We start from the raw sequence: 22,996 nt of genomic DNA, 5'->3' as shown, positions 1-22,996 counted from the left end.
CAAGAAGAGTCTAGGCCCGAAACGTCAGCCTTCCTGCTCCTCTGATGCTGCTTGGCCTGCTGTGTTCATCCAGCTCTACACCTTGTTATCTCAGATTCTCCAGCATCTGCAGTTCCTACTATCTCTGATTCAAAGATGCTGATGGATACCAACTTTAATGGGATGGAAATTCTAGATTGGCTTAAATTGCTGATAAAAAGGGATAAAAAGAGAACAAAGAAATAAGGTTTATAAAGGGTTGATGTTACCATAGGAATGTATTGGCAGAACCTTTGGGTTCAACATGAAGCAGAATATTACCAATGCTCAATAATGCCAGCATTTTTAACTGAGATGCTACGGATGATCTTACATGAATAACATAAGCTGCTATGTGAAACGTATCTGAACATTATCTATGTGGTGACATGGTAAACCATACTTAATACAGCTTCAGTGAAGTCCCTTTATCACTGATGCTCAGCAGCAGCAGTGTGTACAATCACAGAATCATAGAATCCCTACAGTGTGCAAACAGGCCTTTCGGCCCAACAAGTCCACACCGCCCCTCTGAAGAGCATCCCACCCAGACTCATCATCCTACCCCTGATTCCCCATGTCTAACCCACCTAACCTAAACATCCCTGGGTACTACGGGCAATTTAGCATGGCCAATCCACCTAGTCTGCACATCTTTGGACTGTGGGAGGAAACCAGAGCACCAGGTGGAAACCCACGCAGACACAGGGAGAATGTGCAAACTCCACACAGACAGTCACCCAAGGCTGGAATCAAACTCAGGTCCCTGGCACTGTGAGGCAGCAGTGCTAACTACTGAGGTGCATTGAAGAAATTCACCAAAGCTCCTTAGACAGCGACTTTCAAACTCCAAACTAGGGCGGCACGGTGGCTCAGCGGTCAGCACTGCTGCATCACAGCGCCAGGGACCCGGGTTTGATTCCAGCCTCGGGCAACTGTCTGTAGGAGTTTGTACCTTCTCCCTGTGTCTGAGTGGGTTTCCCCTGGGGGTTCTGGTTTCCTTCCACTGTCCAAAGATGTGCAATTAGGTGGTTTGGGCATGTTAAAAAGGCCCTATAGAGTCCAGGGATGTGCAGACTAGGTGGATTATTCATGAGAAATGCAGGGATAGGGTAGGTGGATGTGTCTGAGTGGAATGCTCTTCAGAGGGTTAGTGTGGACTTGATGGGCTGTAGGGATTCTATGATTCTTGACCACTGTCATTTAGAAGGATGAGGGCAGCAGATATATGGAAAGACCACCACATGCAAGTTCCTCCCAAGCCACTCTCTATCTTCACTTGGAAACATATTGTCATTCCTCCAGTGTCGCTGGGTCAAAATCTTGGTATTCCTCCCTAATGGCAGTGTGTGTGTTCCTACACTAAATGGACTGCAGTGGTTCATTAAGGCAGCTGAGAAGCATCTGGGTAAATGTTACACAATCAAATGTTTTCATAACCTGCTGGTGATGTCGATGAGATTTTGTACAAATGCTTTAAACATATTTATTACTTTAGAGTAGTGATCTCCAAGATTTTTAAAGCTATGTTAAAGCACTCAACAACAATTTTGAGCTTTGTGACACTACGTTAATATGCTTTCTACAAATTCCCATATTACTTGATTCTTGAGCTCTTTACCATGTTCAGTTAATCAATGAAACATAATACGCAATCCTTTCTTTGCCTCTTGTCTTAAGCATTGAAATATTACATTAGAAACAGGAAGAAATAACATATTGAACAACTCCTGGGTTTTGAGATTCACTTGTTAAAACTGTGGAGTAGATGATCAATTTTACGATTCCACCAGATTTGAGATGATATTATAGAATCAAAGAATCAAAGAGTCATACAACATGGAAACAGACCCTTCGGTCCAACCAGTCCATGCCGAACTTAATCCCAAACTAAACTTGACTCAGGATGCATTCCTCTGTTGAAATAGACCCTCCAGGTCTATACACAGAGGGTGGAATTTGCCTATTTGCAATTAAAGTGTGGTGGCCAGTGAATGTCGTCCTATCTGCTCTGTCATGGCCTAGGGGAATTACTCAAGCAGTCTTCTGCTTTTCTTCTCATTAACTATGCAACCGAGAGTTTGGGCACGTTGCTGAGGGACTCTCATGACACATAAGGTGGATGTCCTCACTACTGCTGAGACCATCTGGTTTCACACCTCTGGCGTTATATCTAAAGCCCAGCTATGCACTACTTCAGATGCCGCATGCGAGGAATGATAAGCCCGACAAGCATAAGACAATAATTGACCAAATTCCCACAACTAACTCATTATCGTTATCACTCTTCAAACCATCCCATTGGACTGACTTAGCAGGACAGTCCCAACTGACCATAGACTGATGTATCAACAATATCCCACTGACCTAGCTTCTGTCTGCAGTCAGTTTGCACTCGACTTGCCGGACTCATTGTGGCCCAGCCCACAGACTGCAAGAACTCTGATCTCTGGACTCGCATAGGACTAAGTGTCAGACAAGCCCCTTCACTGGCTCTGGTTGTACCTCCAGATTGACTGTAGGCCCCCTTCACTATTCTAAAGGCTTTAATATCACCAAATAAACACCAAAAGAACTGCGAATGCTGTAAATCAGGAACATAAACAGAAGTTGTTGGAAAAGCCCAGCAGGTCTGGCAGCATCTGTGAACGTAAAAAACAGAGTTAACATTTCGGGTCCGGTGACCCTTCCTCAGAACTGTGTATGTGCTTTAATATCACCATCTGCTCGATGCACATGCAGTGTCTTTTTTATTAATCTACTCATGGTGTGTGGGCGTCGCTGGCTGGGCCAGCATTTATTGCCAATCCCTTGAGAAGTTGGTAGCGAGCTGCCTTCTTGAACAACTGCAGTCCGTGTGCTTTAGGTTGACCCGCAATGCCATTAGGGAAAGAACTCCAGGATCTTGACCCAGTGACAGTAAAGGAACAATGATACATTTCCAACTCAGGCTTCTGAGTGGCTTGGAGGGGAATTTGCAGGTGGTGGTGTTTGGCATGTAAGATGCTAACAAATGCTGCAGCTTTGATGTTGTCTTCGCACAGTGCCATACAGTGGCACGCCTATGGCTGCCGAAGAGATTCATTGACTTTTCAGTGGTTACCACAAGCTGCCTGCCTATCCTATTGTAAAAAGCAAACTAAACTGTACGGTAACAGCCTGGCTCCTAATGCTGAAAACCTTATATGCTTAAAAGAAAACACAGAAGTTGTTCATCTCCAATTAAGCATGAAAAGCAGTGAGTACTAAGAAATAAAGCTTAATGCAATAAGTGTCTACATCAGCATAAAAGCATCCTGAATAGGTGCATATAATGTTTGGCAATGCCCGTGTGCAAAGTGACCTGGCAGGAACATGCAAGTTGTAGGTGTCCATCCGCTCCAAAGTGAAGTGTGGAGTGCCTGGAGAGGTGGCTGAATTTTTATCGATGTTGAGAATCTGCTGTTTTTGTTCTTGCCCCTATGTTTGTTCAGGGAGAGAAACATTCCACCCAGAGCTGGATATAGAAGCTGATTTAACATACGCAGCAAAACTGCATGAGCTGATAGTTCTTAAAGGGCTGTGGTTATATCCTTAAAGGGGAGTTTTCTACAATTGTTCATCTGAAGAGATTGACCAGTTTGAAAGCAACATGAATGTGATAGATACTGACTCTGCCTTCAATAAAATCTCCTTCAAAATGACAGCTGACAGTAAATAGAGCACAATTGTCTGAGAATTTCTACTTGCAATTTGAGCATGGATATGTTGATGTTAATCTAGCTAGATCTCTCTTAAAATGAGGTCCACGATGTTTTAATATAGTTTGGGGAATGAGCCTGTATAGAGAAATATAATGAAATGTGTATCAGTACCAACTTAATCCAGATATAACAAGGGCACTTTAAGGATAACACACCCCATGATGATTGCACAGGAGTTGTGTGCAGTTCTTATGCACACAACTGAAGTTATGTCGACCTTGGAGAATTCATGGTTTTTGTATCGCTGGTGGAATTGATTGAATCCGTGCATTGGTTCATACTGCTGTTGTCTCACAACCCTCTGAAAGAAGAAATTCCTCCTCATGTCAGTCTTAAATTGGCACCCCTTAATTCTGAAATTATGTCCTTCGGTCCTAGACTCTCCCATGAAGGAAAGGATCCTGTCAGCTCTTGCCCTGTCAAGCCCTTTAAGAATCCTCTTTGTGTCTTGTCTTCCATGCACTTTGCCCCAAAACTTATCAATGGTGGCCCTGATAGTGATGGGGATCCCCACTGGTTCTATTTGGGAATCCTCCCACTTTCCATCGGGGACCTGGGATGTTGCGTGCAGCAGTCCCATGCAATCAGAGCTTAAGGTGGTTCACGGACTCCAAGCCTAATTGTTTATCCTTGAACCACCTTTAATACAGGCTGTGGAAGAAATCATCTCCTGTTTGCCAATTTAAGGAATGTATTATTGTTCTTTTGTTTGTATTTCAGCTCCAAGCTCCCAACCCTTGGGCAGCCGGTCCGGAAGGAATTGGGCAGCTCAAAACATCTTGTCGAGGGTCTGCTCCTGGGCCTGGCTAAAGTAGCCATTAACAGGCCCAGGCTGTGAGTCATGGACAGAGTCAACCAGCTAGCAAATCTTTGTGTCATTTACAAATGACCCTATCATCCTTCCCTCAAACACTTCCTTCTGTATCGTATACATGAACAGTGAAGGACACAGCACTGATCCCCGTGGGACACCCCTAGACACCAGGCTCCAGTCACACAAACAGCCTTCTACACCACTGTGTCTCTTAATACTAAGTCAACTTGCCAAGTTATCCAGGATCCCATGTGCTTTTACCTTCTTTATCAACCTGCCATGTGGGACTTTGTCAAAGTCTTTGCTGAAATCCATAACAACTGCACTAATTTCTTTGACACACCTGGTCACCTCCTCAAAAATCAAATTTGTTAGGCATGACCTCCTTCTGACAAAGCCATGTTGACTATCCCTGAACAGATCTCACCCCTCCAAGTGAAGATTAATTCTATCCTTCAGAATTTTCTCCAATCATTTCCCTACCATTGATGTGAGACTCACTGGGCTGTAATTCCCTGGTTTATCTCTGTCACCTTTCTGGAAAAGTACAACCACATTAACTGTCCTATAGTCCGCTGGCACCTCCTTATTTTATAATCTCTGCTAGGCAGTGATACACCAGTGCCAAGTAATTAGGAATAACAAATGAGACAGAGAGAGAGAAAGAGAGAATGTCTTTCAGAGGATGGTGATGGGTCCAGACATGATGTTTTCTTTTATTCATTCACAGATTGTGGGTATCACTGGTGAGGCTAGCACGTATTGCTCATCTCTAAATGCCCAGAGGGCAGTCAAGAGCCAACCACATTGCTGAGTGAGTTGGAGACTGCTGTGAATCACATGTAGGCCAGAATGGGTAAGGACAGCAGACTTTCTTCCCAAAAAAAAAATAGTGAACCAGATGGGTCTTTATGATAATTGACAGTGGTTACACGGTCACTATTGAGTTGCAGATTTTCTTCTGTATTCAAGTTTCACACCTGCCTTGGTTGGCTTCAAACCCAAGTCCCCAGAACATTGGCCTGGAGTTCTGGATTGCTAATTCAGTGACATTACCACTACACCACCACCATTCCACATATAAGATGCCAATGTGAAGTTCCGAAATCATCCTGACTATAGCTTGATTACCTGAAAGATTGTTGGTATTTGAATAGCTTGACTGCAGAGTGTAGTGAGAACACAAGAATACAAGAATGAAAAACACAGGAAAAGCACGCCATAGAGTTCATGATCTTTCCTGCTCCATTCAATATGATTGTGGTTGATTTTGGGCTTCAATTCCACTTTTTCGTCCTCTCTCAATATCTCTTGATTTCCAGAGAGACTACAAACCTGACTATTGCAGACTCAGCTGTATATTTAACTACCATAACCTTCTGAATGAGAGAATTCCAAAGATTCACAAACATCTAGGCGAAGAAATTTCTCCTGATCTTGTCCCTAAATGATTAACCACTTCTCATGAGGCTGTGCCCCTGTGTTTTAGATTTCTCAGTCAGAGGAAATAATCTCCCTGCAAGTCCCTTCAGAATCTTGCATGTTCCAATGAGATCAACTCTCTTCCTAAACACTAGAGAGAATACAGACCCAGTTTACTCAGCTGTAACAGGGCAACACTCTCAATGCAGGGACCAACCTAGTGAACCTCTATTGTACTGCACATATATTGTTCCTTAAACATAGAGACTAAAACCGCACACAGCGTTCTTCTACTATTATCCTCTGCTTCTTGCCCCTTAGCCAAATTTGGATCCAACAGACCACTTTGCAATGGCCTCTCATTTTCTGAAGGTCATAATTAAAAGCCGAATTAAAGCCCACATTGACTACATCATATGCAGTCCCCTTAGCAACACTACTGGTTACCTCCTCACAAAATGGATCAAATTTGTCAAACCTGTCATTGCCTTGTTCAATTGTGGCAAGAATTGCTTTTGTACTCCAATTGTCTTGCAATCATTGTTAACATGCCTTTGCCTTCCTAATTGCCTACTGCATCAGCATGCTAACTTTCTGTGTTTTATCTACAGGAATATCCAAATTTCTCTGAACAACATTTCCAAGTTTCATGCCTTTTAAGAAAAGTTCTACTTTTTAAATTCTTGCCATTGAAGTAAGTAACGTTACACTTCCACTCTCTATATTTATCCCATTTTGTTGCCCATTCACTTAAACTGTCAACAGCTTTTTGGAATTTGAATGACGTAGTGATTTACCAAACAGGAATAGCAATTATTAAATAAAACATTCTATTTAATTAAAAGGGAAAAAATACTTTTGGCCATTAATATATTTGACCAACATACATAAGAAAATAAATACCAAGGAGTCTACCAGGTATATGTTACAAAATCAAACGTCATAACTTGCTTGAAGTATTGATGAGCTTTTGTTTAGAATTCTCAAATCAGAGGGTTTTTCCAAAAGAGAAAATGGTCACTGCTATTAAACATGACCACCGTGATGCAGCTGCAAATGTGCTGCACCTGTGACATCATGCCAATAGCGTAAGCATTCTTGATGATATTTAAAACCATCCAAAGTAATAATCTTTGTCATACTTGAATGCTTATTCAATCAAACATGCGATGGCTTTCTCCTAGCCATTGAGACTACAGGCAAAAACTCTTCAAGGAAAGTATTTTTGATTTAAAGCAGTAACTGCAGGCCCATACAAATCGAGCATACAGTATGATGTGCTTTTGTGGATCAAACACAACTGCCAATATGATATGATCTTTGTGTTCTCTATATGTTAGTCCTAGAAGTATATTACAAAGATTGATTCTTGAGAATCATATGTCTTGCAGTTTATCGGTAGCACTAACTATTTATGTTGTTATAAGATTTCAGACTTACACATAGCCTGGATCCTACGTTTATTGATATCACACCTCATGGCATGGTTGTAACAATCCACGTGGCTGACTGACTGACTGCCAGAAAGACTGACTACACACTGCACTGACTCCATTGTGTAGCATTTACTGAATTTGAGTCGAGGATCTTTATACTGGAACATCAAAGTCTGGATTTCATCCAACTACCTTAAAAGTTTTCTCGTAATGACACAACTAAAATGTCATTAGTGTTCATTTATCGACTCAAAGACATTAACGGGACAGAAGGAATTCAGCCCATTATGTCTTCACTGTCAAAGATCTAACTACACTTATCACATTTCCAAGCTTTTGGCTCACATCTCTGGCAATGCAACTGAATTGCTAAATATTGCTTCAATGTTCCAAAAGTTTTGAGCTCAATGTCTCTTTCAAGAAGTGAATTCCAGACTCCCCACTACCCTCTGAGTGAAATCAAATTCTCCTCAACTCTCCACTTAGCCTTCTCCCTTCTACCTTAAATCCATGCCTCTGGTTATTGACCCTTCTACTAATGGAAAAAGTGCCTTCCTTTCCATCTTAACTATGCCCCTCATTGTTTCATACACCTCTAACAGGTTTCCTATTGGACTTCACTGCTCCAAGGAAAACAACCTCAGCCTATCCAATCTTTCCTCATAGCTCAGACTTCTCCAGCCTGGGCAGCATCCTGGTAAATTTCCTCTGCACCCTCTCTAGTGAAACTATGTCCTTCCTTTAATGCGTTGATCAGAACAGCATGTAATACTTCATTTGAAGTCTAAGTGGCATTTTATACAGTTTGGGCAAAGTCTCCTTGCTCTTATATTCTAAGCCTCAGCTAATAATATGCCTTCTTAACCATCTTATCTATCTGATGTGCTATTTTTAGGGAAATGTAGATATGCACACCAAGGTCCTGTTAATCCTCAGAATTTTCCAGGGCCCTGCCATTCCTAGTTTAAGCCTTGCCTTGTTAGTCCTCCCCAAATACATTACCTCTCACTTTTCTGTGCTGAATTCCAGTTGTCACTGCTCTGCCCATGTGACTAATCTGTTGATACCCTCTTGCAGCTTATTTACTGGTTCATCAATTTTTATGTCATCTATGAACTTCTTGACCATGCCCCCTACATTTAAGTCTATTGATCTACATCCCAAACAGCTGGGACGCAGCACTGAGCCCTGCAGGACCACACTGTCAGAAACATCCCACGACCGTTATCTTTTGCTTCTTGCCTCTTTGGCAAATTTGGAAGCGACATACCATTTTGCCATGGCCTCTCATTTTCTGAAGGTCATAATTAAAAGCCTTGTTAAAGCCTACATTGACCGCATCAAATGCATTTCTCTTAGCAACACTACTTGTTAACCTCCTCAAAAAATGGATCAAATTTGTCAAACATGACATTCCCTTAACAGGACTGTGCTGACCAGCCCAGAAAAATCTGTCTCCCTCCAAGTCCATCTATACTCCAGTCCTAACACATTTTTCCAACAATTTCCCAAGGTCAGACTGACTGTCCTGTAATTTCTTGGTCTCTCCTTTCCTCAATTTTTAAATAATTGGACACTTTTAGCAACCTTCCTGCCCTCTAGCCCCTAATACCTCCTCTGTTTCCTCTCTCAATGGCCTGAAAGATATTTCATTTGGGCCTTGAGATTGATCCACTTTAGAGACTGCAAAGTCCACAAGGACCTCCTCTCTCTCTCACTCTCTCTCTCCCTCTGTTAATTTCTTGTAATATTTCACAGGCCACTGTTTCTCAGTATACTGAAAATAAAATATGTTGTGAATTCCAATTTGGATTAAACTGTTTTATAGTTTTAAAGTGTTCTGTAAGTGAGTTTGTAAACACCTGGATGGAGAATATTTAGCAGTAAAATTGATCAAAATCCCTTTACGTTATATTTTCTCCCTAGATTTCTCCATTCCTCTGCAATGCCCTGATGAACCTGATAAAAGTAATGCTCTGGTTGTAGATGAGCACAGGCACTGCTCCAGCTAATGGCAATATTGACCACAGTGCAGTCTTCTCGAATATCCACATTGTTCAACTCTCCAAGCTTTTTTAGGCTATGTTAAATGCATAGAAATAACTATTCAAGCATTATGATGCTATGTTAATAAATTATCTTACAAGCAACCACATTTATTTCAATTTATGAGATTTTTCTATTTGTTTAATCACTAGGGAAATGCATGATCATTTTTTCCAATACTCATTAGCATTGAAAAGCTTGTGTTAGAAGCAGGGAACAAAATCCAACAACTCATGGACCTTTGGGATCCATGTATATAAAGGATGTACAGTCAGAATGATGGATACTTGATGTACTGATTATATCAAAGTTGGTACTGGGATAACTTCTAATGTATTTCTTCACTGGATTATACTCGCTGGGTCTTCATACAGAGGGTGGAATCTAGAAGTCGATTGAACACATTGCATTGAAATTGCATGAGCTGATAGTTCTTAAAGGGCTTCAGTCATATCCCTAAAGTGGAGTTTTCTGCAACCGTTCACCTGAAAAGATTGACCAGTTTGAATGCATCATGAATACAATAGGTACCGACTCCAGCCTTCAATAAAATCTCTTTCAAAATGACAACTGACAGTAAATAGAGAACAATTATTGAGAATTTCTCCTTGCAATTTGAGCATACATACGTTGATGTCAATCTAGTTAGATCTCTGTTAAAACAAGGTCCTTCTTTTTTCACACAGCCAAGGACACAGGCCTGTACAGAAATATATTCAAGTGCATATCGGTACCAACTTAATCCGGATATAACAAGGGGATTTCAAGGATAACACACCACGTAGTGATTGCACAGGAGATTGTGCGCAGGTCTTAAAGAAGTTATGATGACCTTGAAGAATTCAAGGCTTTTATGCCGCTGGCAGAATTGTTTGAATCTGATACATTGATTCATTTACCTGTTGCTCCATTACATTTTACACCACCATCTAACAGAAAGTCAGAGAATTTAACATGGGGAAAACAAGATTAGTTGTTATAAATTAATCATGTATCAAAGAAATAGCATTGGTAAGTCTAGGTTCTCCCGCCATGCACTGCTCTGAGCTATTTCTCGTGTTTTTGTTGGACAATTGCATGCAATATGTACGCATTAGAGCAAGAAATTGTAAGTTAAATTTTAAACATTGCAGAAGGGGCAATAGTTATCAAGCAGACATACAGTTCGTTGTCATGTATAAAGGCAAACATTCCACTTGATTGAAAAAGAGAATAACTTTCTAGTTTCTTGAGCAACAAAATAATGCAAGGTGACTGATTGGTTTATCCAATACTATTCCTCAGAAAACAGGAACAAAAGGCTGTGTCACATCTACATGTTGCCCCTTCTGCAACAGAAAAATATACTTAACTTACGAATTCTTGTTCCAATGTGTATCTATTTAAAATTATGTTGAAAAGAAGTAAGGGTGACTGCGAAAAATCTTTTCACTCACCGAATTATTAGGATTTGAAACGGACTGCATGGAAACGTGGTGGAGGCAGGTTGAACTGGGGCTTTAAAAAGGTATTGGATGATTATTTGTATAGAAATAATGTTCAAGGATATGAGGAACAGGCAGGAGGTTGGCACTAGGTCACGATGTTCATTTGAAGAGCCAGTGCATGTTTGATGGGTGAATAAACTCCATCTGCAATTCTGTGATTGTGTTCGCTTGCCATGATGAGTACAGTGGGGATTGCCCAGAATTCATCGGTGTGGCTTTACTTCCCAAAATACATCAGCAAATGTTGACTTTCTCTGCCATTAACAACTGATGAGTTCACACAAGTGCCATTCATAATTTCAACTTTTACAATTAAGGCTAATAGCCTGTTGTACTTAATTTTGTTTACAGCAGTTTCTCATTCTGCTCTTTTACAATGTCCAGTGGGACAACATTGCACGGAGTCCAATCGATAATAAACAGGAGGAGAAACCTTGTCTTTTCCCATTGCATGGGCTTGAATACGATGTAATCAATTACAATACAATGAGTGAAATCAATGAATACTCAAGTGTAAGCACAACTTTTTTGTAGGATAAGCTCAGCAGGTCTGGCAGCATCTGTGAAGGAGAAAACAGAGTTAACGATTCAGGTCCGGTGACCCTTCCTCAGAACCCGAAATGTTAACTCTGTTTTCTCCTTCACAGATGCTGCCAGACCTGCTGAGCTTTTCCGCAGTTCTTTTGGTTTTTCTTTGTAGGATATCTGCTCGGCACGGACAAGTTAGACTGAAGGGTCTGTTTCTGTGCTGTACATCTCCATGACTATGACTTTATAACTATGACACTAAGGGAAGTTGCACAAACAGCAAAGGGATTTACAATTGCAGTAGGGTGCCAGAGTGCAAGGGACTTCAGTGGCATATTGGTAACTTTTTCACTTCATGATCTAGAGGCCTTGTGTGGTGCTCTAGAATCATGCATTAAAATCCCACTGTGACAGCTGCTGAATTTAATCTAATGGATTCAAAATTCTGGAATAAAATGTGTTCTTATTAATAATGATAATGTATCTACTGGGTTGTTGTAAAAGTGCATCTGGTTCACTCTTGCTGCGAACCTGTTCTCAGTTTGGCCTGTAGACGAATGAAATAGTGTGATGATGTAAAAGTGATACAGCAGTCACGTGTAAGAGTCTGACAAGAGAGATTGAATAATCTACATGAGTAACCTTACTTACCTAGAAGGGTACAATGTAAAATACTGGAAATAAAGGGGCTTTGAAGAAACCCACTGGAGACTGACATTAGTCATTTATGGGCAGAGGCAATCCTTTCTGATGCAGAACAGGACACAAGTTACCCACAGGGATATCCAGATATTATTCAAAGTGAAATAAAACTACAAGCTACAGTAGCATCAGAAATGATGCAAACTTAAAGAGAACTTGATGTCACCAACAGAATTGTTTGGGGAGAAATCAGAAGGAGACTTCTTTAAAGGAAGAATCTGAAGAATTACCTAGTTGTGGGGCATAGTGAGAATCAGTGACAAGAATGGTACCAGTTGAGAAGTCAATACCACTTCCACAGCCATTCCAAAACCCAGAAGGTCCACAGAGATGCCAGCATTGGGAGTTGTGGAAAAAGCAATGCCAGAATGATCAAACAGCATTGGATTTGCTTGCCAAAGAACTGTAACATCATGTTAGTATATTCTTACAAGTAGTGGGATATGTTAGTGGCAACATTCTCTTCAGACAGCGGTAAAAGAAACAATTGCTTTAAAGCTGTCCTAGAAACATTCAATACGCACTTCAGTTGCAAAGGGGAACTTGGTATTTAAGTAAGTCCAATTCAATTAGAGATCCCAAAGGCCAGTGGAATCCAATGAATCATTCCTTACAGACAGGTATATGATGCATTGAAAGTATTTTCATTCGCTTTGTTGCCGGAGTGTGAGACGTAAAGTTGCCAGATCTTTTGCAGACAGAAGATAACCTTGAAAGAGTGGTTCCAAAGGCTGGACTTAGGGAGAAAAATTGGATCACCATCCATGAATAAAGCAAGGCTTTGGCTGAATGTGCTAGTTGGGTAGGCCCAAAGGCGATTGCTCTACCAACTCAAAAGCATGCCAAGTTGGAGCAAAGAGTGGGAAACCATGCTGCAGCCATTGTAAAGTGTTCATGCTGAGGTGCTAAAAAGCCAATGGAAGGCAAGATTTCCCAACAGGGAGCAAAATATTTCCAGTGCAAAAAAATGGGTCGGTTCAACTAGTTCTGTGAATCTAAATATGCGACTGAAGGAAGAAAGCAACGAACATCTCTGATAATCAGACAATCTATGAAATTGAGACTAATGAAAGAAACAATGGTACAGATAGTTTAGGAGGAGTAAAGAGTCAAGAGATAAGATCTTGGGTCATTACTTCAGAAGTTACAGGCTCTAAAACTGACTGCAAACTTGACACCAGGGTGGATATTAATGTCTTGTTCGACTGTTTGAAATGGCTCAAAATAGTAGGTATCCAGCCATCAAGAATTAAGTTGCACAGATTAACAAGTGAAAGATCCATAACTATCACATACAGCCACAAGAGGTTGCTAATCGAGTCCAAAATGAAAAGTTGGAGTTAACAGTTTGGAATTCCTTTATGGGTGTGTTACATTGGCTAACCAGAAGTTCAGAAATTGTAGACAGTTTTGACTTTTAAAAATTTCTTTAACATTCTTCTGAGGAATATTGCTGAAATGTAATTTCTATTTTGCTTTGTTTTATTAATTTAGGAGATGTGCATGTAGCTGGCTGGGCCACCATTTATTGCCAAGAACTATCTTCTTGAACTGCTGCATTTCATTTGGTGTAGGTAGACTACAATGCCAGTAGGAAGGGAGTTCAAGGATTTTGACCCAGTAACAGTGAAGGAATAACAATATTTTTCCAAATCTGGATGTAGGTAGCTTGGAGGGGAATTTGTAAGTGGTGGCGTTTCTATTAACCAGCTGGCCTTGTCCTGCTATCTAATAAGCCTTGGTGAATTACTTCAGCGTATCTTGTTCGCAGTACTTACAGCTGCTACTGAGTGTCAGTGGTGGAAGGAGTGAATGTTTGTGAATGTGGTACCAAACAAGCAGACTGCTTTGTCCTGGATGGTGTCAAGATTCTCAAATATTGTTAGAGCTGCACTCTAGGCAGGCCCATCAAACTCCCGAGTTGTGCCTTATTTCAAATGTTGAAATATTTCAACCTCCACAGAAGCTACCTGCTAACAAAGGTTAGATCTAGCAGCAAAATGGTTAATTTCTCATCTGATGCTCTTGTGATATTCCTATTTTCTAGTTCTGATATTACTGCTTTTGATCAATTGTGAAACATGTTTATAGTTGCCTTATCAGTCATAAGGCTTGACCTAGACAGTACTTAATACTTTCTGTTACAAACCAATGTCATCAGTTAGTTATCACCTAACCACAAGAGTGTCCTTGCTAGGAGAAAATAAGTTTGAAATAAAACAATCATGAGTGCTTTAATATTTACATCTCATACTGAATGATCATATCGGAGTCCTCGTGATAATGGAAAGGTTTGATTACAGTGAGTATAAATGTTGCTGCTCAGACACAACACTTCAGATTCTGACGAGTCTCTGAACCAACCCACTTGCCAAGATGAAATGGTTACTCATTGCTCTCGCTTGTGTTCAGCTCTCTGAATGTCTGATCAGGTAGTAAATTGTCACATGACAGGAGAAGGAACGAATACCCTAACAGCAAAGAACAGTAAAACATGATGAAACTTGTAACTTTTGTGTTTTTCTTGGCAGAGTGCCTTTGATTAAGGGCAAATCAGGTCGTGATATTCTCCGGGAGAAAGGATTGCTGGGCGACTTCCTGAAGAAACATCCATATGATCCCTGCTCAAAATATCAAGTGCCCTATTGCAGCCAAATTCTAGATACAACGGAACCAATGATTAACTACCTGGACGTAAGGCACCTGTTCCATTTATCAACAAAGATAAAGAATACATCATAACTTATATTTGTTGAAGCTTCTGCATATATTTTCGCCTATCTTAGGGATTGTTGTTAGTCAGTGGTAACAACTGAATAGATAAACTGCTTTTGGATGACATGATATTGTTCTTTAACCTGCTATAATTGACAGAAGAAAACTCAAAGGATGGGGCTCAAATGCCAAATGTGGGCTGTTTTGTGTGCTGAAAATCTCTTGGAGAAATGTGGATTAATTAGGGAAAGCTCACAAGGCTTTGTAAAACACAACTTGCATACAAGTAACTTGACTGTGTTTTAGGACAATAAGGTAGTCATAATGCGTGGACTAACTAAAATCATTTGACCAAGTGTCATATAGCTTCGCAATAAAGTTGAAGCAATGAAGTTGACTGAGTGACAGGTAGTGGAGTGTTGTGATAAGAAGTTATTTTTTCAGTCTGGATGAAGGTATAGTGTTGGTTTCCCCAGGGATCAATATTAAAATATCTTGACCTATTTCAATTATCTGTACTTGGATGTGCAGATTACAGTTTCAATATTTACAGATGAAACAAAGTTAAGAAGAAATGTGAACTGCGAGTAACATAGTAGTCAAAATGAAGAGAACAGAGATAGTTTGCTGGATAATTATCTGCAGAATACCTTTACACAGTTATGGGGCAAGACAGGGGAGGAAGACCAGATGAGCTGCTCTTGCAGTGAGTCAGAAAGACATGCTGAATTGAATGGCCTTCTGCTTGGCTTGTAGCTATTCTCTGTTTGTTTGGAGTTTGAATGCAGAGCACCAAATCCTACTGATCTAAAGTTGAAGTTTCTGATGCAATGTAAGATGTTACTGCTGATTTCTGTTTTCACCAATGATTGAAATTACAGAGTAATCTTAATTAGCTGGGCTTTGCGCTGCTGCTGGCTTGTTAACAATGCTGGCATTTATTTTAGCACCAGTTAGATTTGAGATATCGTTTGAAATCAAAAGGGCGAATAATTGAAAGGTACCATTATCTTAGCAATGAGATATATTACTCAGCTCAACAACAGAAACAGAATGATCATTTATTCCTACAAATTAACTCTTGCTGCTTCCATGCCATTTATTTTGAAAAGTAGTGAAAGGGATATTTACATTTGCTGAAGGGTGTAGAATATAATGAGCCCAATAACAAATGTTGCTCAGCTTTATTTCCAGTTGATATATTGTGGTCTCCTTGTTCTTGTTGACAGTTGTCATACTATGGAGCAATCAGCATTGGGAATCCACCACAGAGCTTCACCGTCATCTTTGACACTGGCTCATCTAATCTCTGGGTCCCTTCAGTTTACTGCTCAGAAGAGTCATGCAGTGAGTAAATGTTTCCATCCATTAAGAGCATTCTACACTTTGTGACCTTTCTTGCCTTTTCATGTTCAGGACTGAAAGAAAATGATACTTCTAGAATGGCTAGAGCTGAATCACACACTTTGTATGATTGGCTCAAAACTTAGAATTTTACTTGGCGACCTCTGGGCCTGGAGAACTTTACGTTCTTGGCTGATTCGTGAACAACAAATAGGAAAAGCTTTCTTGGGTGTGCCTTGTCTGAAACTGTCATAGAGCAGTAAGCTTTTAAGCTTCGATCAGACTTTCACTTAATCTCCTTTGCTGCAAGGAGAATATACCCAGCTTCTCTGACCTAACCAAGTAACTAACATTCCTCATTCCTGGAATTGTTCTGGTGCCTTATTGAACTTGATTCAGTTTAAGTTTCTCCAAAGTGTTAAGTTAACCTGAAGGTCCCCCTGGATCAGCAAAAGGTATCTCCTTTTGTAAATGTGAACATGGACACATACACACACATCCAACTCAGAGCTTCCCCTCATACACGAACACATAGCAGTTTTCAGTACTCCTGAGCCTCCTCATGTTTTCAGAATCGTTCTTCATGGAAAAGGCAACCAGACAAACACGTATCAAGGAGACAGAATTTGGATAGGATTCTTGTTAGAAACAAAAACACTTTTTAAATGTAAAAGAATTGATTATTTTTTAGCACAAATATTTGATCCTACATCCTAAATACTCAAACATTTCTTATTAATTTTGTGTATTTCGTGTATTAATTTCATAATAACGTGTATGTTCCACTACAGCGGAGCATCACAGATTCAACCCCTCTGCATCTTCAACATATTATTCAAACGACCAGCGTGTATCTATCCAGTATGGTACAGGAGCCATGGTTGGAATATTGGGATATGACACTGTTAGAGTAAGTCAATTGTAAACTTCATCAAATCACACAGTATTGGTAATTGATCTTTGGCTAGGCCACATTCGGAGTGTTGTGTGCAGTTCTGGCTGCCACACTAAGGGAAGGGTGTGGAAGATTTGGAGAGGGTGCAAAAGAGATTTACCAGGATGTTGCCTGGATTAGAGTGTATTGTCTATAAGGTGAGGTTCGATAAAGTTGGATTTTTTTCACCAGAGCGCTGAGGAGGAACCTGATGGGAAAGTATGTAAAATTATGAGAAGCATGGATAGGGTGGACAGTCAGAGTCTTTTTCCCAGGGTGAAAATGTCAAATACTAAGGGCATAGGTTTAAAGTGAGAGGGGGAAAGTTTGAAGGACATGTGTGAGGCAAGTATTTAGCACATAGGATGGTGGGTGCCTGGATCACACTACCAGGAAAGGTGTTAGAAGCAGATATATTAGCTGAGTTTAAGGAACATTTAGACAGACACATAAACAAGCAGAGAATAGAGGGATATGGATGATGTGCAGGCAGATGGGATTAGTTCAGAATGGCGTCATGGTCAGCACAGACATGGTGGGCCAAAGGACCTGTTCCCGTGCTGTACTGTTCTATTTGCCATGTTTAAAGGCCTATATAGAAAATGAAGATGCAAAGATCTTTGGGAAAAATAAATAATTAGTTCCAAGTCAAGAAATTGCATGGATGCGTAATGATGAAGGAACAGTGAATGGCTACACCTTCAAGCTCTTGATTTGAAATGAAATTTGTCTGAATCCTTTGTTTTTTAATTCTGATAAATATGCTCCTTACCTGCAGCTATTCAGTTCAACTCATGCCTCTGCGTCTGTATGTGTTGTGTACGAAATATGAAATCTTTATGTGTCTACTGTGGCAAAGAGTTAGGAGATCTCTTTCAGAAGACTGTGATATCAAACCAACTTGTGGAGATAATGTAGCTAGAGCAGGCCATAGTACCGTAGGTGCCCTGTTAAAACTGAACAAACAATCCCAAACTATTACTCAAAGAAAGGCATGAATCTTCTTCCCCATTCCTTTTCCAAAGTGTGTCCATGAACCAGAATTGTTAAATAAAAATAATTTAATTGTCTTTCTGTACTATTGATGCTCACCATTGTCTGTGCGGCGGTTGCGAAATCTATTTGCTCAGTGTGGGCAACTTATGGGGAAGTTATAATGCACAGGGTACCGTTTTTCTGAATTCCTCAGGTTTCCTCACTTGACCTTATCTTTCCAGATTTCAAACATCAATATCCACAATCAGGAATTTGGTCTCAGTACTAGTGAACCCGGTGGATTCTTTTCCTATGTTAATTTTGATGGAATTCTGGGCATGGGCTACCCATCTCTTGCAGCATCAGGAGCTACAACTGTATTTCAGAACTTAATGTCTCAGCATCTGGTGGATGAGCCTCTCTTTTCTGTCTATCTGACCAGGTAAAGTACTTCTTACATTGTTTTCCTGTATGTTCCTGAATGAAGAATGAAGTGGAGATTTTCCTTTCATAGGAGCAGGTGTAGTCCATTCAGCTCTGTGAATTTTCCACTCAAAATATCTATCTTACTTGAATTGTGAAAGTCCTTGTTCCTGTGTCAGGATGTCATGGGATCAAACCCAATGCAGAACTTGAGTAACTTGTGAAAATCAATTCATTAGTGCAGTTTGGTTAGTTCATTCGGCTGCTGGCTTGTAATGCCAACAGTCATGTGTTCAATTCCGACACTGGCTGAAGCTACTATGAAGGACTCTCTTTCTCAACCTTTCCCCTTACCTGAGGCATGGTGACCCTCAGGTTAAACCACCTCTAATGAGAGAGCAGGACTATGTTGACCTTCCCTGTTGATGGTACTGCACACCTGAAAGATTGTGTACAGTTTTGGTTTCCATGAGGCAGTTAGTCAAAAAATCACTAGCTGGACTCCTGGTAAGAGAGGACTATCATATGCTGAGATGTTCAGTAAATTAGTTTGCCATTCACTGGAGTTCAGAAGATGGGGTAGATCAACCCTCTTGTGGTCACAGATAGAGAGAGAGTAAACTGAGGCTGGTGGCTGCAAATATGAGAGCAGAGATTTAAAAAGCTTAGTAAAACAGAAACTTGTATTGCACATGTGAAAACTGGGGCTACACTTCTGATATCTCAAAGATAAAAATACACCAGTTTCATTGAAATATAGATATGATTCTCTAGAGCTTAACGGGGGATAAAGTGTGAACGTTATCAGGGGTAAATGAAATTTGGAACACAATAGGACAATCGTGGAGTGACTGATTGATTATTTAGGCTGTCATATTGAAATTTTTCATCAATCAGAGCAACAAGACCTTTTTGCGTTCTGTACGCAAGTGAGATGTGAATGCTCCATCATTGAGTATACTCAGGGTTGAGGAATACAGATATTTTGGTCTTTCAGGGAATCAAGTGATATGAGAAACGGGTGGGAAAATGAAGCCTGTGGTACCTTTCTACACAGTTTTTTGTATCCATTCATGGGACGTGGGCATTATTGTCTGTGCCAGCATTTATTCCCCATCTTTCATTGCCCTGGAGAAGGTGGTTGTAGGCAGCCCATTTAGTTTAGGAAGACCCACACAGCAGTTAGGGAATTCGAGGATTTTTGAGTCAGCAATACTAAACCTACATGTTTCCAAGTCAGGATGGTGAGTGGCTTGAAGGAGAACTTGTAGATGGTGCTATTCCCCTGTATTTGCTGCTCTTGACCCTCTGGATTGTGGTCATTATGGGTTTGGAAGGTTCTACCTAACCTTGGTGAATTTCTGCAGTGTATCTTGTAGATGGTACATGTAGAGGGGAGGTACTGAATGTCTGTGGTTCTGATGACAATCAAGTGGATTACTTTGTCCTGGAAAATGTCAAGCTTCTTGATTGTTGTTGGAGCTGCACTCATCCAGGCAAATGGATCCATTACATCACATTTCTGGCCTGAGTTTTGTAGATGGTGGACAGGCTTTGGTGAGTCAGGAGGTAGCTTCTGTCCTGCTCTGGTAGCCCTGTATTTATATGCCTAACCCATTGACTTTCTGGTCAATAACAACTCCTAAGATGTTGATTGTGGGGGATTCAGCGATGGTAATACTAATGAATGAGAAGAGGCAATAGTTTGATTTTCTCTTGTTGGAGATGGTCATTGTCTGGCACATGTGTGACATGAATGTTACTTGCCACTTGTCAGCCCAAGCTTGGATGTATCCAGATCTTGCTACTTTTGGATGTAGACTGCTTCAGTATCTATACAGTTCCCACAGCTGGTTTACAGGATGCTGCTAAGTACAAGTTCTGCCACATTTGTCTCAACATTAAACACATTTAAAAATTTTAATTGTTCGTGAAGCACTTAAGGCTATCCTGAGGATTTGAAATGCAATATATCAAAGCAACTGCTCTCTTTAAAAGTGATTTGGCTTCAGTATTGAACCTGTTCCCTGCTATCATCAACCAAATACAGAATTGAAACAACAGAATCAAACTGCACCAAGAATAATTATTTGAAAAGACAGAATTGCTCAACCTGAGCAGTTAGTATTAGATTGAATGGTTGGTGTTGCCTGAAGTATTTATGGCAATATTGCAATCAGCCATTTCTGACGAGTCATTCGCAAAGTGATTTTGATACAATACAGGACGTCACACCACTAAGAGCTAATTCTCTAACTCAGGGATGTGTTTGATGTGAAGGTGCCAGTTTTGGACTTGGGTGGACAAAGTCAGAAGAGACATGATACCAGGTTATAGCCCAATAGATTCACTTGAAATCACAAGCTTTTGAAGATCTTCACCTCAACAACTGAAGTCTTGTGTTGATGTTAATGATGTTGTGTCTTTGCCTGTCAGCTTGTTTATTATTCTGCTGTGTTTTACAGACAGGATGGGATGTCCGGAAGTGAAATTGTGTTTGGGGGAGTTGACACAAACCACTACACTGGTCAAATTCACTGGGTTCCTGTCACTTATGAGGCCTACTGGCAAATCCTCATTGACCGGTAAGTGATTACCCCCAGCCACAACTGGGATTGATACTTTGCACTGAAATCCCAGAAAGTGATTCTGATATTGAAATTCATAAACTCAGAATCATTGGCCTGTTTTTAAGATCTCCAAATCAGCATATATAATGAATGTCTGAGTTGACAAGGTAACTCAAGTTGTTATTAATTGCTCATTTATTCTAACTGTTTGGGAGTTTTTTTATTGTTCTCTAACTCTTGATTCATTCCTCTCCCTCAGGGTGACAATCAATGGTGAGGTTGTGGCCTGCAGTGGAGGTTGTCCTGCCATTGTTGATACTGGCACTTCTCTACTTGTTGGTCCCAGCAATCCCATCTACACCATTCAGCAGTACATTGGGGCAACTCCAACTTACTATGGCCAGGTAGAGATGGCATGTTATAATACACCTCTAACATTTAAGTTGTTACAACATGCAGATACATATTTTTGCAAAAATGTTGCAAAGTGTCAGCGATGATTTGCTTGACAAAAACCAATCAGTCTGTAGCAGGTGATATGTCGCGGGTGAAGGGAAACAGATGCAATTGTTGAGAGTACAAATTAAATTAATTTTCATAAAGATGTGAAAATATTCACTGTAGTTAGCATACACTTCACCAGAAATGTTGAGAAATGCAGCAGTATTTGGAGTAATATTCCGCTAAGAGAATTTACATTTTTGTACTGACTCGTTCAAAGACAGACTTTCCTGCTGAGGTAGAGCACAGCTTTAGAAGGAAAAATATTGAAGCCGTAAACAACTTCTCACTTTAAAGTTGAGATGAGCATAAATATTCAAAACAAACAGAAATCGCTGACGAAACTCAGCAAGTGCGGTAGCATATGTGGCTGAGAAAGCGGGGATAACATTTCGAGTTCAGTGACTCTTCATCAGATCCTCATCAAATATTCAGAAATGTATTGATACTAAAGGGAAATAAATTATATCCTTGGGACTGCAGCACCTTTCTTCAACTATTTCCTTTTATTTTGTTTTTGTATTCAGATTTCCACATGTATTGAGTTCAATAATGATGCTAGTCATGTTATTGTACCATGAACAATTTGTCGTAAATCCTTACAGTGACACAGTGACTGAGTGCTGTCTCTATTTTCTTGCAGTACAACATTAACTGTAACAATCTGAACAACATGCCCGATGTGGTCTTCACAATCAATGGAGTTGACTTCCCTCTTCCTGCACAAGCCTACACTTTGCAGGTATGATTTTGGACAACCATACTGTGCTAAGAATACACCTAAAATTTCAAAAGGTTTAATGGCATGTATTCACTATATTCAATAGTCTACTATAGTGTAATGCTCACTAAAGGTGATGAAGATATGACCCAGTGCTAACTGTTCCTGTTTTCCTTCCAGGACAATTTCAACAATGAAAGAAGCTGCTCCAGTGGATTTGGCTCTTCTAGTGGAAGCCTCTGGATTCTGGGAGATATTTTCATTGGGGAATATTATTCCATTTTCGACGTGGGGAACAACCGTGTGGGCTTGGCTAAGGCTGTTTAATTCTTTTGTTTATGGTGTCATTAAAAACACACCCTGATTCGCATTTCTGGGTTGACGTTCAGTTACTCAGGGGAGGCAATAGCCTAGTGGTATTATCACTGGTCTGTTAATCCAGAGATCCAAGCTAATATTCTGGGAACCTGGGGTTGAATCCTGCCACGGCAGATGGTGGAATTTGAAGTCAATGAAATATCTGGAATCAAGAATCTAATGATGACCGTGAATCCACTGCCAACTGTTGGGAAAAATCCATCTGGTTCATTAATATCCTTCAGGGAAGGAAACTGCCA

General features: G+C 40.4%; 1 protein-coding gene across 1 annotated transcript; it reads left to right on the top strand.

Annotated features, from left to right (window-relative positions):
* Positions 1-14,499: 14,499 nt before the first annotated feature.
* On the top strand, positions 14,500-22,749 carry LOC109919767 (pepsin A-like). Its single transcript, XM_048612087.1, has 9 exons — positions 14,500-14,628; positions 14,728-14,890; positions 16,141-16,258; positions 17,047-17,165; positions 18,407-18,606; positions 21,053-21,172; positions 21,417-21,561; positions 22,302-22,400; positions 22,560-22,749. The coding sequence occupies exons 1-9, from the start codon at positions 14,573-14,575 to the stop codon at positions 22,704-22,706; spliced, it is 1,167 nt and encodes a 388-aa protein (XP_048468044.1). The 5' UTR covers positions 14,500-14,572; the 3' UTR covers positions 22,707-22,749.
* Positions 22,750-22,996: the final 247 nt, after the last annotated feature.

Source organism: Rhincodon typus, chromosome 25 (assembly GCF_021869965.1).
Source record: "Rhincodon typus isolate 14 chromosome 25, sRhiTyp1.1, whole genome shotgun sequence".
NCBI lineage: Eukaryota > Metazoa > Chordata > Chondrichthyes > Orectolobiformes > Rhincodontidae > Rhincodon > Rhincodon typus.
The sequence above is the reverse complement of the archived record's forward strand: the minus strand, read 5'-3'. Positions and strand labels throughout refer to the sequence as shown.